Here is a 20,898-nt window from a genome sequence, read left to right on the forward strand (position 1 = left end):
GTTTTTTCTAATAACCTCCAAACAGTATCTTTGAGTGACTTTGGAGGTGTGACAGGGGGCTCCATTTTTTTTCCAAACATAATTTCCGTTAGGGTAAATCTTCTGGATCTTAGGAACATCCCGGAGTACAGCGACATACATCTCCGTATTGCACTTTGGATTGTTTATCGGAAAGAAATTTCTTTCTCATCATCCCTGGCATAGGCACTATTTTTTTTCAGGAGTACATTTAACAATCCACCCTTTTTCCAACCTCTTGGACCCAAAAATATATACTTTGAGCAACGCCAACGACCTCCTTGATCGTCTGAAAATGGACATGTGAGTGGAGGAAGTCAAGAACTGTTTTTGATTCGACATCTTTACAGATACTAATGAAGGTCAGAACCTGTATAGAAAGATCTAGAAGAGCTCTTTTATCGGCGCCCATTTCTTAATGTTTGATAAATAGATAATCCATTATAAAGACTACTAATGAATTATCGCTTTTTGAGCCCCACCCTGTATATGAAACATTGACACGAAATGTCTTATGAAATGTAGTTCCAAGCGATCGATTACAATACTCATTTAAAAAAAACACTTTGTTATGTAAATATAAGATACCAATCTATAATAAAAAAGTAGAAGCTTCCTTTTAAGTAGCAGCACACAAAGGGAAAACAAATAAAAGAAAAAGATACATTCACACAACTGTACATTTTTAATTAAGCATACAAAATGTTACTTACTCACTCTGTTTATTAGTGTTTAAGTGGTGAGTAGTACTTCAAACTAAGATAACGAAAGTTTAATGTTTTAAAGGATATAAATAGGCTATCATATTTGCATAGAAAAAATACAACTTTACGATTAAAAAAAGGAAAACGGTCGGTACAGTTGTTGTTATTTTTTAATATTATGATCATTCTTTGTTAGATCGTCGCGGAGGAAATATATTGATCAAAAATAATAATGAAATAATTGTCATCTTTGTTGCCAATAATGTTAAAAACCAGAGGTGCAAAAAGTCCTTATAAGGAAAGTCTAAAGTCTTTGCACACAATTCCAAGTCTTTGAATATTTTCATCTAGTCAAGTTCGAGTCCTTGAATATTATTATGGAATACAGTTTTTTTCTATTTTATGGAAAACTGATTTAAGTATTTTGTTGCAAAACTCAATAGCTATCAAATAATGTACCAGGCGCATCCATCAGATGAGAAGTTTAGGAACTACAATACCAAAAGGCAATAATTATGAACAAGATTTTTGATTAAATTCATTAGTAAAAGGAGCTCAAGGCTGGATTAAGTCAACCCTCTATAAGTGAATATCCTTTCTATTTTGGAAAAAAAATTCCAAAATTAAACTTCTAAAATATAAAAATTTTGGAAAAAAATTTCAATTATACAATTTGATAATAATAATTTCTCCAAAATCAAAATCTGTTCACAAAATTATTTTCCAAATCCACAGCTATTTAAAAAAAAAAACTTATACAGGAAAATTTTCATAATACACAGCTATTTACGAAAAATTAAAAATTTTTGTAAAATAATTTGAAAAATTAAATTTTTCCAAAAAATTTTAATTTAAAATTTTTCATAAATACGTAGATATTCACGGAAAATTATTTTTTTTAGAAAAAAAAATTTAAAAATCAAATCAAAAATTCCTTAATTTGGGGGGGGGGACTATTTTTTATAACATTTTAAATGTAATAAATAGTTAAATATCAGTAAAAAATAAATAAGAATGGAAATCGTAAGTTAAGTATTATTTTCTGATGCAGATTCCAATTCAAGAAAAAACACCCGATTCCCTAATAATCGTCCCATCACTACTGAAAAGCATTGTTGAAAAACGAGTTATTAAGAATATCAATCGTCCATGCTGTATAGATTAACTAAACAAACAAAAATTATTGTGGGGTGTTTTTTATTTCAAGCTGAATAGTAAAGATTTATATTAGGTATAGATAGTCAATATGAATGTGTAATCAATTGTATAAAATTAACCATTCCATTTTTTAGCTTAATTTTCGATAAAATTTCCAATCAATATTAGATTGATTCTTAGGAGATAAAAAAACATGTTCTACACAAAGAATAATATGATTTGACTCCATCATTTGACACATTTAAAAACTATTGACCACAAAAACGACCACAGCCCTCTACACACTTAGAGTAAACATCTTGAGAGTGCCCTGGGCAAAAGTTGATACATTCATCCAGTGATCCACCTCTACAGTAATTGAAATTAGTAGCAGCATCAGATAGTTCTTCAAGGGAGCTTTTTTGATTATTATTTGCATTATTGATTAGTAGGGGTTGTGCTGATTGACCTTTAATAAATTAAAAAAGAAGAATAAGGAATTGGCAATTTTACATTTTGAAGGTTATTGAAAGCGTTAAGAGAGAAGAAAAATAATGAAAAGTCTATTAGTCAGCACCTTCATTGGATCCCCCAGCATTAGGGGATTTTGATTTTGGGAGATTTGATGGTAAGTTTTGGGGGCGTGGAGGAAGTTTATTTTTGGGGTAATTCTTTGGAATTAAAAAGGAGGGCGCATGTTGAATTCCTTTATATTTTGTGGGATTCTTCTTGAGGAGTGATGCAGGAGAGTTGACAGGGTAGTCCTTTTGAGCAATACCAGGGATAGATCCAGAGGATATTTCTGATTCGTAATTATTATTGCCATTCATTTTGGAGTTATTGGGGGATTTTCTTCCTCCACGTTTTTCTGGATTTTCTTTTCCATTGGTGTTTTTTTTTCTAGGTGCTAATCCAAATTGAGCTGGATTTATTTTCTTCAAAATATCGATTGAATAAATGGGATAGTCAGCTTTTGGTTCTCCGGGAATGACTTTTCTAATTATAATATGTTACAATATATATTCATATTTAATACTCAGGCATAAATAATATATGTATTACCTTAGAGCATCCAGTTCATCTCTTCTGATTCGTAAACCTTGACTTATTCCCACGAAAAAAAAGAACAAATATCTACAAACATAAAAAAAATCAGATTATTAACAGTAAAAAGTTCAGGTGTATTGAGGATAAAAATATAATATCAATCAACAATTTTGTAAAAAAAAAAATAATTATAATATAGATCAACAAAAAAATCCCCTTCAAAAATATGAATGACTTAAAAAGGTGAGTTTTTTATTTCCTCAAGTAATCAAAATTAAAGTTATGAAAATCTAATACAATAAGATCAAATGTAATACGTATTATACTGAAGGATTTTGATATTACCGTCAAACACATATTCTTCTTTATAGAACCCATCGTATAAATTTTTAAAGGAATAGATCCAGCAACTTCAATATTTGAAGATCTCTTGAATACTAATCATTTATGCTAACAATAATACAAATGAGTATTATTTCATTGTAAATAAAAACGCTGTGTAACACCCAAAAAACAAAAATTACTTTTTTTGGGCATGCACCTTATTTTTCTCATTTACTTTTTTTTTTGGGTGTATACTATTCCAATATAAAAAATAACTTTCAGAAAAATAAACTTTGTAATACAGTTTTTAAGATGTAAAGTTGAATCCATGATTAAATCTTAAGAATACTGACTTAGGATGTGTTTCATGTATTTTTTTTCATGGAACAGAGTAGGAACGAGTAATTTGAAACTATTTAAAGGATGGAGATTATCTGGAACAAGTATATTCTTCAATAACTTGGCAATCCTGAGATCTATGTTAATAAAAGTGTGCTCATACGATTCAGCTGAAAAAACTATATAAAAATAAATAAAAAATCTTTAAGATGTTCTCTTAGAACGAAAGCTGTGGGGTCGTTATTGTGTGCTTTGGTGCTGGGCACAAGCTTAAGAAAATTATTGAGCTTAAAAAGCTGCCCAAATCAACTGTTTACGATGTTGCAAAGGCTCTCCAGGAGTCTAATGGTTTGGGAAGACCTCTATGGACGACTCATGATCGATTTAAGAGCAAAAAAAACGCGCTTCAGACTTCTTGAAGGTTTTTTGATTAAATAAAATATGCCCTACTATCTCGCATGATCTGAACCCCTTGTACTAACATGTGTGAGTGTTTAAGAGAGAGAGAACAATAAACGTGCATGTAATACTCTTGACTCCTTGCGGGCATCCAATGTCGAGGCAGTTACCAAAAAGTATAAGGAGTTTCTCGTCAAGGCTTGTGCTAGGATCAGAGGCAAGTTTGAGGCTGTAATTGAAGCTGGAGGTGAAGGGATTGAATGATTTACTTTACTATGGATCCTGTCATATAAGAGAAAAAGATTTGTTAATTACTGAATTAATTTTTGGAAATAAGTTTTAATATACATTATCCTTAAATTTTCCGAAATTAAAACCACCACTCTACATATACCTATAGCCAAAATTATTTGATTGTGTTATTAAGTCGAGTTGCTAGTTTTGAATCCAAGTCTTCACCTCTGATGATGAGCATAGATAATGGAACTCTAGGGCCAATGGACTATTGCCCCCACCCTCCCTCCACTTTTTGAAAAAACAATAATAATGAAATAGTTCATGTTGTGAGCAATATATGGAGTCCTTTTTATGAAACTATGTCAATCGAATTAGTAAATAAAAAATAAACGGATTAATTCTAATATTGTGTCGGTCCTTATTTCACCGGTCCAGTATTGTCTTAAGACAGGTCCTTAATACAATCGGTCCTTGGAACTTTTCTTAAAAAAGTTGATGGTGTATCAACCCAAATAAAATGAATCATAAATATATTAAGAGCATATATTTTTCAAAAATTATTCAATTTATCACAAAAGAATTTAAAGAAAGAAAAAAACTCCCCCATCATTTCATGAGGGATCAATTTTACTTTATTTAAGGTCTAAAAAGGCAGACTGTACTGAGCTGCAGTCCTCAGTAATGTTGCGTACCGAATTATATTGTATCATAAAGAGAAAGATAATTTGTTTAGCAATAAATGTGCAATTATTTTAATACATGGGTACATATATCTCATTTTACTAAATGAAACAACGATATTTTTATTTAAAATTACAAGAACCGATAGTTTAGGACCCGTTCTAAGGACAGGTCCTAAGATTATAACCTACACAACATTAATTAAAGCAGTTATCAGCCGATCTGAATATTTATCGTAAGTATTACACACCAACGAGTAATTTCTTGTCTTTGCGGATAATATGTGGTTTTATTTTTTACATTCATGTTCTGAGTATGAGTATAACCACGACCCACACTTAGAACTTATCTATCTACATTTTAAGACTTAAACTATGACTGATATGCTAATAAGTTGAATTGGAATAACAATATAATTATATCTGTGTAGGACCTGGATGTTTAAATCAAAGGTATGTTACTTAGTATTACTAGTTACTATGATTTTTAGCTAAGTAAATGTATACACGTTCGTGAAGGGCAACTCAATTTAAATTACTCTAATTAATTTTTATGTCTAGTAATTTTTTGAGCATCTACAAATTATTGCAAAGAAGTAAAGGTATAAAAATAAGCAAATCATGTATATTATTAAGCCACTTTATTCAAGTCATTGCATCTTTAACAAAGACCAAAGTCATCTGCCCATGTGGGCGTATGCTGTAAAATGTTATCATGGGATTAACATAACAATGGAATATATTTATTTTCTTGGCTGAATTGGTGTATTCTTATAATGAAATAGAGTATCAACGAGAAAAAACTTGGCAGATAATCTAATTTTTTCCCTCTTAGGTTATATTATAGAAGATATAGACTCTTGAACTTTAGGACTAAGTTATGCATGGAGCATCCAATTTGGAATAAGTTAACTAAGAATCAATGGAAAATAGCAAGAGTTTAATTTGAACACTATATGATCAAATTGAAATAAGTATGTACCTTCTACAAGATGACGTAATTTAATACAAAAGGATTTTTTGTATCTACGTATTAGATAAACATAAAAAAAAGGGCCTCTCATACTTAACAAAACATCATTTATTTTCTTCTTTTTGTTCTCCCTCTTAAATAATATCATTATGATTATGTTTTATTTGTTATGAGATAAAACTGTATCAGATATATATATTAGAAATTTGAAATCAATGGAATATTTTATTTTTTTTCTATTAATGCATCCTTCCCGTATCATATATAAATAAAATAAAAGTAAGAACAATTACATGAAAATTTTAACCTCATCATCAATGACGCACGTTAAATATAATTTTTTTTTTGTACAATACGAGGATATAGGGATGAAATTTTATAAAGTATAAAGCCGAATGGCTTTATACTTTATAAAAAGGAATTTTAAGGGTGCAAGATTATTTGTAGATTGGAATCTGACTATTGTTTTTTTTCCCTAAAACATTTATCATTATTATTTCATGGGACGATTCCAAAAATAAAATCTGGTGCCGATTCCGTTGTGATTCTAGTAAAAATTCCCGATGGCGATTCCAATTTTTTGATATTTTAAATAATAGTTAGAGAATACCATCTTGCTACATATAGATTTCTAAGAATTACAATTGATACAATAAATCACCTTCCTTTATTTAATGATAATATTATTTCCAATAAATAAAGGAAGTCAATTCTTCTGCCCGACGAGCTTTTCCCAGGGCGATTAATCCCTCGGCAAACTTTCTAAAGATACATTTTGCAAAGGTGAGATTTCCTAGATCAGTTAACAAAACTTATTCCCCCAAAATAGCAATAGATGCACCAACCCCATATGTTTAGAACACATTTTTTTTCTTCTCAGTGACTGAATATAGCTGAGAAAAGATGATATCTTGAGCCAGTTCTGATACATAATTATGTTTAAACATTATAAGGATTGCTTGAGAGACATTATAATGAAATCACGAAGGGAGTTTTTGGTTTTGTGTATCGCAGCAAATATAATAATTTGTACTTTGGAGATAAGTCTTTCAATTTTTCAACTTTTTCTATAATGTACGGACGTTACAATAAACCAATCTGAGGGACACAGTCTTATATGAATGTTTTTTCAGATTTTTTTTTCTACCATCCCCAGACCTGAAGTGATTTTGGGACATTCGTAGAATAAATGAAACACGATTTACAACTCTTCATGGCAATAATAACAAATACAAACCTGGGATTTGTATGTAAAAATACATTATATTCCTAATTTATACTTTAACCTTTTTTGACGTGTATCGGTAAACACATTTTTCAAAATGAACCTTCACACAGAATTAAGACTGGATTTAATATTTTGTTAGGAATGATTCCAATGGCATTGAAAGCGGGGATTGAAAACAGTTATTTTTACTTTTTAAATTGCGGTTTCAGACCATAAGTCATTTTTAATACGACAGAAATAAGTTATTCAACAGGGGCTTCCGTCAGATACATAGTAAAGGTAATCCCTCAATTTCTGACAAACTCACCCCTACTCTTCAACCGAGGGTTATATTTCAGTGGTTCGTTTGAACCTAATAAGTGAAGGGCATTCTCAATGATAGAGCTTCATATAAAGCACATATTTTCTTGTCTTCTTAAAGTGAAAAAAGGATGTTGTGCACAATTGAATTGGCATTGATATTGTGCATCTGTAAGTGTTTACTCCAGGAGTTGTTTTGGGAATTTGATGCTCTGTCAAATCTTACCTGTAGAGATAAATGATATACTCACGAGGGTTCTTTTTTATTCCCATGACTAGACTGTTTACGTTCAAACCCTTAGAGGTTGGAATAGTATAAACAATTGATGGACCACACTGTGAAGTGTAAACTTTGGGAGGAAATTGAACAAGTCATACCAGAAACCTTATAAATGTATGCCTTAAATTATATGAATTGCCCTGTTTATTTAACAAGTGTATATAGTCTCTATAAATAGTAAATGCATCAAAAAAGTAGGTACAGTGTTTGATATAAATTAATAGTTAAATCCATATGGAGCACTCCTCACAAGATTTCCTACTTATAAAATGATCATAAAAAAGTGTCATGGTAGAATAAATATTTTATGCTTTATTTATATTTTTAAAAGACAAAAGCTTTTTTTCTCGCTTTTTTGAAATATATATTTAGACGATATAAGTAAATATATTATTTTAATGAGGGTAAAGTTATACATTCTACTTTAGAACGTTAAATAAATTCGAAAGCCACGCAAATAAAACATTGAAAAATGTTCCTTTTTTCAAAAATATTTATCTAACTACTGTTGGACCTATTGGGGTTATAGGTAAACCAAGAAATGAGCTATGACGGGAATAGGTACTTCAAATTTACTAAATGTAAATAAATATCCCTGCATGAAACGGAATTATCCTCAGACCCCTACCTGACCCCCTCCCTTTTTTTTTTTTGTCTGGAAAGGTATCTGTAATAAATAAAAAAAGTCCTTATAAAGTGAATTTTTATTAGCATTAATTTCAATTTCTAGTTTGAAATCATGCACGCTACAATTCCTAATCCTGTATAGTAAGTTTAAGTGAAAAGAATTAAAACAATTGCATATGGGGGTGCAAGCTATCTATGCTATCACTTTAGCGCTCCCTCTTGAGCAAACGCGTGCACTTAAGCAGTTGATTTACTTGTGTTGGATAGCTTCTAAAACCTACAACTGTTAAAATTTTTGCTCATATGAGAGGGCTTATTCTTTAGTCAAAAAACAATCATTGTTTTATGGAGATCAGAGGGTAAGTTATAAATTACAAAGTGATTGGGGTCTAAAAAAAACAACTATTAGAATAACGACATGTTCTAAATTTAATCAAAAAGTGGGAAAAGTGTGTAGTGTTACAAGGAGACTATGTTGAAAAATCAAATCAAAATTCATACATTATGAACTTTTCAGACCACCCTCGTATGTGCTTAAGTACCTTCTTGCATGCCAAGAAAGCTTAATAATAAATTCATGTACATATAATTAAAAGAATCATGTTTTTGCGTTAGTAATAGTTGTTACATAGTTAATAGATTTTTTTCTTCAAATTAATGAATGAAATGCTATAAGAGGTTGAGTTTATAAAAAATTAAAATATTGTTCTGGAATTTTAATATAGGTCTATTAGAATATTAAAGAAGGACTTAATTTTGCTTCATGTTTGGTTTGTGTACAAAAGAAATAACGGATAGTTAAAGTTGTAACATTAAAAAATGCTGAAACAAGGGCGGACCATTTTTATTTTTAATTTGAGAAATGTTGAGCTCTAAGGGTCTCAATAATTTCCTTTCAGGGTAAAAACATCGTAAATTAATTTTGAACTGTTTTGAAAAATATTTAAAGGTATGTTTTCAAAGATTTGAAATTTACCAATTTAAAAAAAAAAAGTTTTGACATAAATATCAATTAAGTCGATGGTGTGTTAGAATAAATCTTTTAAAAACAATAAATTTAACTACACAAATTGGCAATAGAAAATAATTTAATAGTTTTTTTTATTAACGTTAGGTGGTAATTGGTCAAAAAGAGCAAAGACTGTATGAAAGCTTTGGTACATCCAGTAATTTCGAAATTGCTCTCCCTGAAACTAGTATGGCCTGTCGGTCAACCTTCTCCTTTCCTATTAGATCGAGAAGCATTGAATAATGAGAGAGAAGTTACTTTGGAAATCCTTCGAGATTGATTCTTGTTTGGTCTTCTGGAACTGGGCTCGTTTTCGTTGTATTGTTCAGTTCATTAATTTTTGCCCTATCACTTTAGTTGTTTTAGCTAATATGGCTTGGATCAAGAGTTTGCAAAAGTTCAGGAGTTTTTATGGTTTTTCTTCATCTCTGTATTTATTTGTGTTCATCTCCATAACCATTATCTCCATAATGAACATATTGAGAGTTGTTCATGAGGGTACTTGATGAAGGATCTTGCAAAAAAAAAAAAAATAGTTTGCCCACAAGTTTTGTCATTTCTGCTAGATGCCATTTGTTCCTTAACATAATATTCTATCATACAAGCAATAATTCCCTTCCTTCCTTTCTCTTACAGGAATAACAATAAATTTTCATCCTCTTTTACAAAGGATTTTCTATTAAGAGAATCAGCATGATATCTATCAAAGAGATCTTCAAGGGAGGAAACAAAGGCAGTATCTTTATCGAGTTCAGTTTTTGAAGTGCGTGTTCTTTTTCAGGAGTCTATTAATTTATATCAAACAGTGTACCTACTATTTTTATGCATTTGTTATTTATAGAGACTCTATACATTTGTCAAATAAACAGGGCAATTCATATAATTTAGGGCATACATTTATAAGGTGTATGTTATTACTTGTTCAATTTCCTATCAAAGTTTACACTTCACAGTGTCCATCAGTTGATTATACTATTCCAACCTCTAAGGATTTGAACGTAAACAGTCTAATCATAGGAATCAAAAAGAAACCTCGTGAGCATATTATTTATCTCTACAGGAAAGATTTGACAGAGCATCAAATTGCCAAAACAACTCATAGAGTAAACAGTTACAGACCTCCTAAATCACATTTTCACATTAAAGTAGATGTGATACATGTTTGGGAAACTTTAGTAAAATTGGATATTCTTCATAGGAAACTTCAAGTCCAAATTCATTCAAAAGTTTCGAGTACCAAGTTTACAAATTCGAAGAAAACTACATCTTAATTTCCACATGATTGGGAAACTCCATTAAAATTGGATATTGTTCATAAGAAACTTCAACTGTCAATTCACTTAAAGAGTACGATAGCAGATTTACATATTCCAAGAAAACTCCATAACAACTCATTTATTAGAATTGTTTGAAAACAATGAAGGGTCCTCCACTGAAAATACAAGTTAAGGATGGACCAGTCATACCCTTCAAGTGTTTAACTGGCAACAATATTTTGATACGCTACGAGGACATTCGAAACAAACTATAAATAAATAGAGAAGGAATCGGGACTCTTAAGCCACTTCAGTGAACGCACCTTTATAAGAAATGATAAATTTAATAAATTAACGACTTATGCAAAACCCAAGACATGAATTATCCTATTTTTAAAATTATTTTGGTTGATATATGTATATATGTCAAAATATATATTGAGGGGCGTGTTACCATATTTACTTGTATGTAACTAGTGTATATATTTCCTTCCTATGTACGCTCTCATATTATGATATATTCAGTTATACGTAGTCCTTGTAACAGGATAAATGTATTATTGTATTTTGTTTGTCTTTTAGAATTTTTACATATGAAAACATGATATGGGTAATTTTAATCATCTCCAAGTTATTCAACTAACTTTTCATGTTCTCTCCTACAAATGTATAAAGACATTTTTGTGTATACGTTATTAATTTTGATAGTATTCTTGGCATTCGCCGTTTTTAAACACTATCTGTAGATTTTAATTCCAAATAATCAGACTAGTAAGCGTTCTGCTATTTTGGCGTTCCGTTCAATTTTTCGTTCAGCGTTTACCCATTATTTTCGTTCCGTTCCGCATTCCATTTATTAAGTGGTATCAGGCTTGTGCAGTATACATACGTATACTAGCACACTTGCTAAATGAAGTTGTACAGTTTTTGAGGCATAAAAAGTCGGATACTCCAAATTAAGTTGAATGTAGAAAAACGAGAACGCTTTTATCTATGTCTGGAGTGCCAAAGTTTTTTTGTTTTTTTTTGTCAGAAATGTCAATGGGAATCATAAAAAAAAAAAAAAACTAAAGTTCAAAAGACTAATAGCCGACTAAAATAACAATCTTTTATTTTCACAAAAGTAGAATAACTATGCCCGTTGTTATTCATATCGATCTCCTCTTTATCCCATATCTAAATATAGATCCATTAAGTCATAATTAATTATTAAAATCTAGTATATATAAGTTATGAGCAACTCTTAATAGTACTGAGTCATTGTAATAAAATTGCATATTTGTAGCAAGTCCGCCCAAAAGGAAGTTAGAATAATTTTTCTCAAAATTGAACTTGAAATAAATTTTCAAACAAATTATAGTTTATTTCAACGAACGAATGATTTTGATCCTTGTAAGGCACCGCTAATTGTACTTAAAGCAGCCAAAATTCACCGCCACATTTATAAAATTAATAAATTATAATGCTAAGAAAATATGGGCCGAATTGAATCAAGTAGAGAAAACGGAGTTTTTAACCTACAGATCACAATCATGGGTATATCAATTTATCTCAGAAATTAGAATTCAATGCCTATAATTGACCGTACTATTTCTTTGAAATATTGCTTGTCATTAAACAAAAATAAATGATTGAACCTTTGTATATATGATTTGTGTATTTTTGATAAAAATAATATAGTTTTTTAAACTAAACCCTGACATGTAGGCGACATTGAAAAATTACATTGCAGCCAAGATTAATGGAAATACTATTACCCTTGTTTGGAGCCAGTAACGTTAAACATATTGTCTCACTCAAATATCCACTCACTGTGAAGTACTTTAAAGCCCTACGAAAAATTATAACAAAAAATAAAAACTAAGAGCGTGAGAATTCGTTTGATTGAGTAGAAGAGAAATTAAATTATTACTGCATAAAAGGGATATAAATAATAATCTTGTACTTTTAAGAGTGGTTAATTCACATTTACACGAATATTAATATCAGGGACGTCTGCAGGGGTGTAAGTTTTAGATACCTCCCCAATTTCAAAAATTGCCCCTGAGTTTGCATAGTTTCTAGGATACTTATCCCATAGACACCTACAACCCTTCCGAAATTACTATTATCTATTCGAACGGAACGCAAAAATATCATTTTTAGCGTTCAGCCTTCATCGTTCAAAAAACAAAAACGTTCTGTTCAGCGTTCCGTTCATTGAACGTACGTTTAATTGAACACCGTTCAATTTTGTGTTCCCTTCAAAAGCCTTCAAATAATTGTATTTGTGTCAGGTTCTTTGGAATATTTTTCAATCAACATAAAACAAGAACTAAAGATCACACAATCTAAAAAATATTTAAAAGCGAGTGTAAATAAGTTGTATGCTGTTGACTTGAAGATAAAAGTAAGAATGCCGTCGTAATTCATAGTTTATATCTGCAAGGAACGTTTTCTTTCATGATTTCTATTGCATTTCTGGATAATTTCTTTTATTTCGTTTTTAATACAAAATAATATACTTCTAAAAGAGTACAATCTTTGGTTTTTAACACACCTTGATGACAGGAGTGGAGTTTTTTAAGGATGTCTCTCTTACAAGCTAGAAGAATGATAAGTATCGAGCCATATAAGACTAAATCATTATCCAGCGTCAAAAAGTTAAGAATATTTTTTAACTGTTGTAAAAATAGTACCGCGGGTTTGATATTTAAGAAACCAACTTCAATCTTCTTCACTAATGTTTGATAATTTTCATCAGTCTCATCTTCCTTTGAAAGTTTTTTCAATGATTGGCTCAAAAAAACTCGATGTTTTGAATGTGTTAATTAAAATGTAACAAATCGGTATTCATATAATTTGCATATACGAAATGAATAAATGAAGAAAGACAAAAAAATTCTTGTTTTTCAAATTCAATTAGCTTATATAATATAATTTAACATATATCTACTAATTTTGAACTCGTCTGGAATAGGTTTATTATATTAATTGAAATAATATTAGTAAGATCCTAGAGACATCAAAATAATCAACAAATAATACTTTAATTTATTCTTAGGATTTGAAAGGGATAATCGATCAATAGAGTTCACACAATAATAAACATATTCTTGTACATTGTATTATATCTTGTCCTATCTGAGTCAAATCAACTCTGAGAAAAAAAGCCATGAGTAAAAAGTTAATCAAAAAGTTCCCCGTCTCGCATAATGTTCTTGGACTATGTAAAATACAATAAAAAAACTTTAAAATTTTTTTGTTAAATGTGTAAGTCTAGACAAAATATATATTTATTACTAAAGAAAATAAAGATTTAAATGCATACTTATTTAAAGATATTTTGTAGGAAAATGCAGCATGATTTATGGGAGTGAAGCTTTTAAATTTTTATTTTTTGTTAATTTCAAAAGAATACATATTCATATAATTATTACCATTTATATATTGTCTAAATATTTATAGTTAGTGACAAGAAAGTGGAGATAGTATCTAATGAATATTTAAGAAAGTATAATATGATAGAAGTTTCTATCAATCCTTTGTTACTTTACCTTGACCAGGTGGTTCATAGAAATCTGAACACTTAATAATTCAATAAGTAATGTAGTTTAAGTTATGAAAATTAATTCATATTTCCTTTTATTAAAGCATAAACAATTAGTTACAAGACAAAACAGACATGAGCTCTCTAGCTTACGTACAATTCGAGAAACTGACACTTAAACGTGATCGACGAACTTCCATTCGCGCACTCCAAACAAACTCCAGAGCCACCTTTTACGGCATCATCAAGTCTGAAACAATAGAAACGAAGATATCAAAAGACTGAACTAGATCTGGAGGTGTAAAAGAAAATATCCAAGGCCAATTCCATCAAGTCCGTGAGAGCCCATGCAAGAAATATCGGGGTTTCACACTAAACTGGCCAGAGAGCTATCAAAAAAGTGGGAGGAAAGATACTTTTGAGGGCGGAGGGGCTACTTTTGATACTAGAAATGAAAGAAAGAAATTTCCTCTTTTGCAAGACTCCATTGAATGAGTCTTTAGAATTCTTTTGAAATCTTTTTTTACACTTTTCAATTATATTATCAATGCTAAAGAAAAAAATTGCATATGATAGTTTTATTACTTATGCACTTTTTATCGATTCTACCCAATAACTTTTGACATTTGAAATAATGTTTCTACCTAGTTAAGGGATGATTTTGATAATGTTTCATATTTTATGTATACTTCATTTTATCATTCGCTAATATATTTTATAATAAATGAAATATACTGTTTTCAATATCTCATTTTTTTTTAAATTTATTTCTAGAACTAAATACATTTTTATAAACGATATACAAAACATAGAGTTTAACAGACTTGTATTATTTTAGTCATGATGATTGTATGAACTTGAATACAGTTCTATGTTTCTGCTGTTTATTTGTGAAAGATACCATGGAGTAGCTTGATATTACATTTTGTATTTCAGAGATTATTAATTATAGGTGAATGTTTTGAAATCTCACATGATATAAATCAACTAACTAATTTTATGCCTTCGTTTAGGCATCAGGAATTTAATACAGATGCCCTATCGATTGAACATAACATGAAGATAAAATTATAAAATGAAAATCTTGGATTGAATTTGTTTTTATTAAAACAATAAATTTTTTAGACGAAATATTATTATAATTATTGAAGATATCACGTGTATATTTTGAAAAATATAAGCGGAATGATTGTAATTTTTCGATTACAAATACTCCGTAGGAACCAAGTTAAGTAAATATTAATCTATCAATAGAATTTACTTGGTATACTATTTGTAATCCAAATAATTTTTTTATTAAAAAATAAAAATAATAGCAACGAATAAAAGCAAGAAAATGAACTTTTACAATTTTTCTCTTTTTTTCTCATGGATTTCAAATTACACTCTGAGCTGAAGTACGAGTCCTGTAATATTATCACAATAAGATAAATAATGGCATAGAAGAGTCCCACTTAAATATATAAATTTAAAAAATAATAATCAATAAACCATTATTTAATTATTGAAAATTATGATCGAACATTCAAAAATCACTGGTCTGGAGTACAGAAGATAGGAGTAGACCTGAGAAGATAATTATAGTCCGTCTTTGAAAAGATAATTAGTTTGAGTCCCTTGGACTCGGAGAGACTCCATAAATCCTTGACTGGACTTAGAATCCATAACGGGGAATAAATTGTGGAAGAGATATTGAAAGAATCATAGGGATGGGTATACAAGCATGACATAAGATGCAATCTATTCCTTCAGAAGATGGAGTTAGTAGCATGGATACCAGATAAGAATCTCTAGATTTGTGTTCCCAGCTGATGAGGGAGGCTTATCTTTCTAATTTCCTTGTCTATTTTATATTGGTGAATATCAAGCAGGAGGAGGGTGATTCCCTTGAATACTGTAACGGCACCTTACGAATTAAATATATTTTTAGCTTGCTCATGTCCTATTAATTCGCATCAATTTTAATCAAGTTGCGTGTGTTATATAATTTAATAGTTAAACATTCTAATTTTGATTAACAAGATATTTCAAATCAATTTATGTATATTAATTAACAATTGGAGCCTTTGTCAGCTTTGTATATCTCACCATTTCTGAAAAAAAGTTGTTATTTTTAGATAATTATACTGAACCAATATGAACATTTTATTTACAATGGTCTTGTATTAAATATTGTTGTGTCTTGCGGATAAAATAAATATGTATATATGTGCTGTTTTATCCAGAGGCTTTAAATGTAATTTTCCATAAATATAATCAGCAATTTTTGATACATGAAGAATGTGTGATGTAAAATTATATTTGTAATTTGTTAAAAGGTTTTCTAGTCTCTTGAATAAATCTGATTTTTTCCCTTTTTCGCTCCTTTTGAATTTGATTTTATCATTCAATGTCAGGTATATTTTGGTTTCCCAAAACCACGATCAAAAAGAAGCAAAATATTGAATATTTGATCATAACTCCTAGAATATTGATAAAAGTAAGACGAAAACTATAATATTAGAATAGTTGCAATATTAAAGTACACACTCATTTAGCAAATGGGAATTTTCCAAAGTACCAGTAAAGAAGCAGAGGTTAAAAGAATAATTACATTTTTGATAACTAAATATCTTTTATTTTTTTATTTGATTAAATCATAATCATACACAAATTTTTATTGTATGTCTAATGTAATGAGTTATAACATAAATCAATATTTAATTATTATTTTTTTAAAGCTCTTAATCAATTATTTCAATCATTATGAAGACATGATTAAGCTTGTTTCTTAATTATGCACATAATTATATTTATAAATATTTGAAGAGTCCAATACTATTTTTCTGCTATATTCAACTCCCAATTTATTTGAATATAGTTATTTTTTAATTATTAAATCAAAATAATGAAATTTGTTTATGAATCTTTTGTGAAATTTGATTTTTATACTTTTTTAGTAGTGAAACTATCATAAATGTACGCTTCGGTTACTTAATGTTAAAATGACAATATTTGAATGGATATTTTAGAAGTATACATAAGACCAATATATTTGTACTTTAAGACCAAAAGTTGTTGTGTTTTTTTTTCAAATTTGAACACATCCTTATTTTGACATGATATTTTTCGAAGAGCAAAATGAATCTAAAATTCTCAAAATTAACACTTATATTTTGCGACTATTACTTAATCATTAATTATTAACTTATTTAATATGATATGCCTTATAAAAACATACAGAAGGGACTCTTTAAAAAAATTGATAATGCCTCCCTAATATCGAAAAGATATTTTTTAAATAAAAATTAATTTGCGAGTCTCAAAATATGTGCAATTATTTCCCATTATTATTTTTCTTATTTTATATAAAATAAATATTAATAAAAGTTTAAAAAAAAAATTAAAAATGTCGTGACACTACGTTCAAAATGTCAGATTCACCATTCTTGAACTTGTTCTCGTGAATATAACTGTACAAACATTTATAATAGAATTAACTTTATATCAAAAAAATATAAGAACATGATATTATCGAAATCATTATAAGCATCATAGCTAGAAATAATTTCAAATAAATTAAATATTCACGGATAAATTGAATATTTAAATTGGTTTTTTTAAAGATGTTGAAAAATAGACACTTTTTATCAAAAGTTTTTTTAAGCAAAATTTATCAGTATATATGTTTGAATGTATGAAAAACAGTCAAAGGGTGCACTGTATAAATGTTAGTGGCGCCTAATATCATGTTATATGTCATACAGTAACACTTTCTAAAGAAATAAAGTTAGTATAATATACAAGGAGCATCAAATATAATTAATCAAATCTTACAGGCGTTAAGTTTAACACATATTTAAAAAGAAAAAAAGTACTTGATATAAAATTTTTGAAAAAATGAATCTGACTTAAAACGAGGTTAAGCAAACATCTAAAGTACTCCCTGGCTCATCAAATCATATTATTTATATTTTTAAGTTATTATTATTGAGGAGAGAACGTGTAAGTATTCAATGAGTAGCTACATGTTAATGTGCTTACGAAAATTTTCGAAGACATATCTTTATTTAATAATTTGATACAAACTTGAAAAATTATGTAAACATAATTAGATAGGTTCCTTTTGAACTTTTTATGAACAAAATTTCAAGACAAAATAAAATAATTACTTGTATAATTGTTATTATTTAAGATAATCATAGAAGAAATGTGGATATAGCAAAATTTTGCATCTGGAACACTCAAATTTCGCCTTTTCCTGACAGATTGGACCTTTGCAACATCTTAAGTCAGAGTTAAAAAGGATAAAACAGGGAACTTTGTAACCTCCGAAGCTTTCACTAGCTGATCCTCTTAAAAAACAGACGGAGAATGACTCATTATCCATGCTCCCCTATGTTTGAATAGGGTATATTGCACAATATGACAGAGGTTATTATAATAAGGCAGATATACAATTGTTCTAGCTCTCATAAATCACAAGGCTTCAACATCAGAAGCACTACTGACCGGTAAATAAGAAAATAATATTATTTAAAATAGTCCGAACGAAAGATAAACACAAATTAATTGCATGTAGATTAAAAAATTATACTTATCTGTAGTGGTATATTTTATGAACATAATAACAGAAATGGGAAATGGGAGCCATATTCCAGACTGTACATGATGTTATTTTAAAGAATATGTGATTCTCTAAGGAAAACATAAGTTTCAAGTCAGGAATGGGTGGGACATTAAAAATCTGATAAGTATCAGGAGGAGGATTGGTTTTATGAGACGATGACTGGGTAAAATGCAGAACCTGATGCTCATTATGGAATATATTTTTTAGGCTGATCTTTATCATCAATATCGTCATCGCCATAGTTGTCTTCATCTTTAAGTGGTTTTGGAGGGCATTTATCAGGAGTCAGAATCAAATCCTAAGAATAATTCGTCGTTTCTTCTTCTTTCGCTATGGTTACATTTAGTATAGGCCTAAGTTTTTTTAAATACAACTTGCATTTCCTTAATTCGAGTATAACCCTTTTGTTGTGTTTTTATCTGATTTCCAATCAATTCTTTCAGTTGTTAACCTTTAAGTTATGTTTTGGAACGTCATTCCTTTTGTTTTTTAATTGCGTAAATTTCAGGAATCTTTTTTCTCTCACTTTTCATCTTTTATCGATCTCGAATGTCATCTTTGATAAATTTAGTCTTCATTTCTGGTGCTCTTTAGTCTGTACTTGAATGCTGCTGTCATTGCAATATATTGTTTGTTTTCCATTACTTTCTATAATCTACCTTGTCGAAGTGATTATTATTTTTTTAATACTATAACTTCACAAAAATGAGGACTGCCATTCAAAAAAAATTACTGGACTAATTTCATCTAATGGTACACATTTTATTACTTTTAATCCGGAATGATATTTGTCCACGGAAACGGAGGAGAACAACAAGACATCTGATCTCCGAACAGAACAAGTTGAGATGGTTGGAAGAAGCAAAGGATATTCTAAATTTTCTCAAGGCCAACCAAATATTCAGGCAAAGTTTTGGTCTTTACTGATGAAAAAAACAACTACTAGATCACAACCAAACATCCAGACAATGTCTCAGCTTCAATGAGACATGTCTTCAGAACAATAATACAGTGGCCAAAAACATTGAAGTCTGACCACTAATTTCTGTGGGGAGGAAGAAGCGACTCAATACATATGCTTACTTCGAACTTTGTTTTCTCTCATGATGGAGTGCTACTAAGACCCAGGTATTCCTGAGAGACAATTATCTACTCTATTGGGCTTCTAAATTCGGCTGCTCTCCTTTCCCTGAGGGAAGTCCCTTCGACCACTCTATTTAAGCCCGTCTGGAGGAGAGGTGTGTGCTACGTATTACAGGAGTGTCCAGTCTCTAGAGGTTTCTATCAAGGAGTGGACCAAGCTCGAGTTTGAATATAAGGTCAAGGTCTGCAAGGGATATAGACCTCTTATTGAGGCAATTATTAGAGCTCGGAACTCACCAATGGAATTAGAGTTATGTTGAGCACTATTTTCAGAGGATTTTACTGAATAAATGTCCTCAGAAAACCTCTCGTTGAAATTTTATTCTTGAAAAATTGAAAAAAATACAATATGTATCATTAGATAAGATCAACTTTCTATATTATTATGTTGTTGATTAGGATAAGAAATGAAATTCCAGATCAATCCCACACTCCCTCCATCCCCATACACATGTCTGTCGATTCTAGTAAGTAATGATGTGTTGCTGATTATGCTTAACAAATAACAAAATTGATCCCCTCTCCAGTTTTTCTGAAACCTATATTAGGCCCACCTTGATTTTAAGTATTATATTAATGTAATTGACATACTATGCACTAATATAATCTAAACATTGATTCATTACAATTATGATTAATTAATGATTTAGGGTCATTTACTTAATTTGAACTCATCCTTGTGCAACTAAGCCTATAAAGTAGGCATGTTAAACACTTACAAAAACTGAATTTAAAAGTAATAATGAACGTTATGTGATGATGCCCTTTCTCCTGATTTCAGGGATGCCAATATTTCCTTTTCTACGTTTATTTAATTCGATAGTATTTTATTTTGGGATACAATATCGAATAGATGGTTAATTTGTCAGCTACATTAATGGGTGTTAAATGATACTTTAAACATTTCAGTATCTGGGCAAATTTCAAAAAATAATTTGCTTGAAAAAATAATAGAAATATATATCTATTATAATGTACATAATTCTTGAAATTTACAAAAAAATATATCTCGTTTTCAAGAGGAAAAAAATATTGAAAGCGCCCTCTATGTTGTTAACC

General features: G+C 29.6%; 1 protein-coding gene across 1 annotated transcript; it reads right to left on the reverse strand.

Annotated features, from left to right (window-relative positions):
• Positions 1-1,902: 1,902 nt before the first annotated feature.
• On the reverse strand, positions 1,903-4,061 carry LOC121129567 (uncharacterized). Its single transcript, XM_040725288.2, has 4 exons — positions 3,252-4,061; positions 2,922-2,993; positions 2,437-2,855; positions 1,903-2,328 (listed from the first exon to the last, which is right to left on the reverse strand). The coding sequence occupies exons 3-4, from the start codon at positions 2,687-2,689 to the stop codon at positions 2,129-2,131; spliced, it is 453 nt and encodes a 150-aa protein (XP_040581222.1). The 5' UTR covers positions 2,690-2,855; positions 2,922-2,993; positions 3,252-4,061; the 3' UTR covers positions 1,903-2,128.
• Positions 4,062-20,898: the final 16,837 nt, after the last annotated feature.

Source organism: Lepeophtheirus salmonis, chromosome 14, assembly GCF_016086655.4.
Source record: "Lepeophtheirus salmonis chromosome 14, UVic_Lsal_1.4, whole genome shotgun sequence".
Lineage (NCBI taxonomy): Eukaryota > Metazoa > Arthropoda > Copepoda > Siphonostomatoida > Caligidae > Lepeophtheirus > Lepeophtheirus salmonis.

Excerpts from the sequence above, each read along its gene's own strand:
- LOC121129567 (XM_040725288.2), bottom strand. The coding sequence starts at position 2,689 with ATGAATGGCAATAATAATTACGAATCAGAAATATCCTCTGGATCTATC. Across the intron at positions 2,329-2,436 it reads TGCTGGGGGATCCAATGAAG|GTCAATCAGCACAACCCCTA; the intron begins GTGCTGACTAAT and ends AATTTATTAAAG.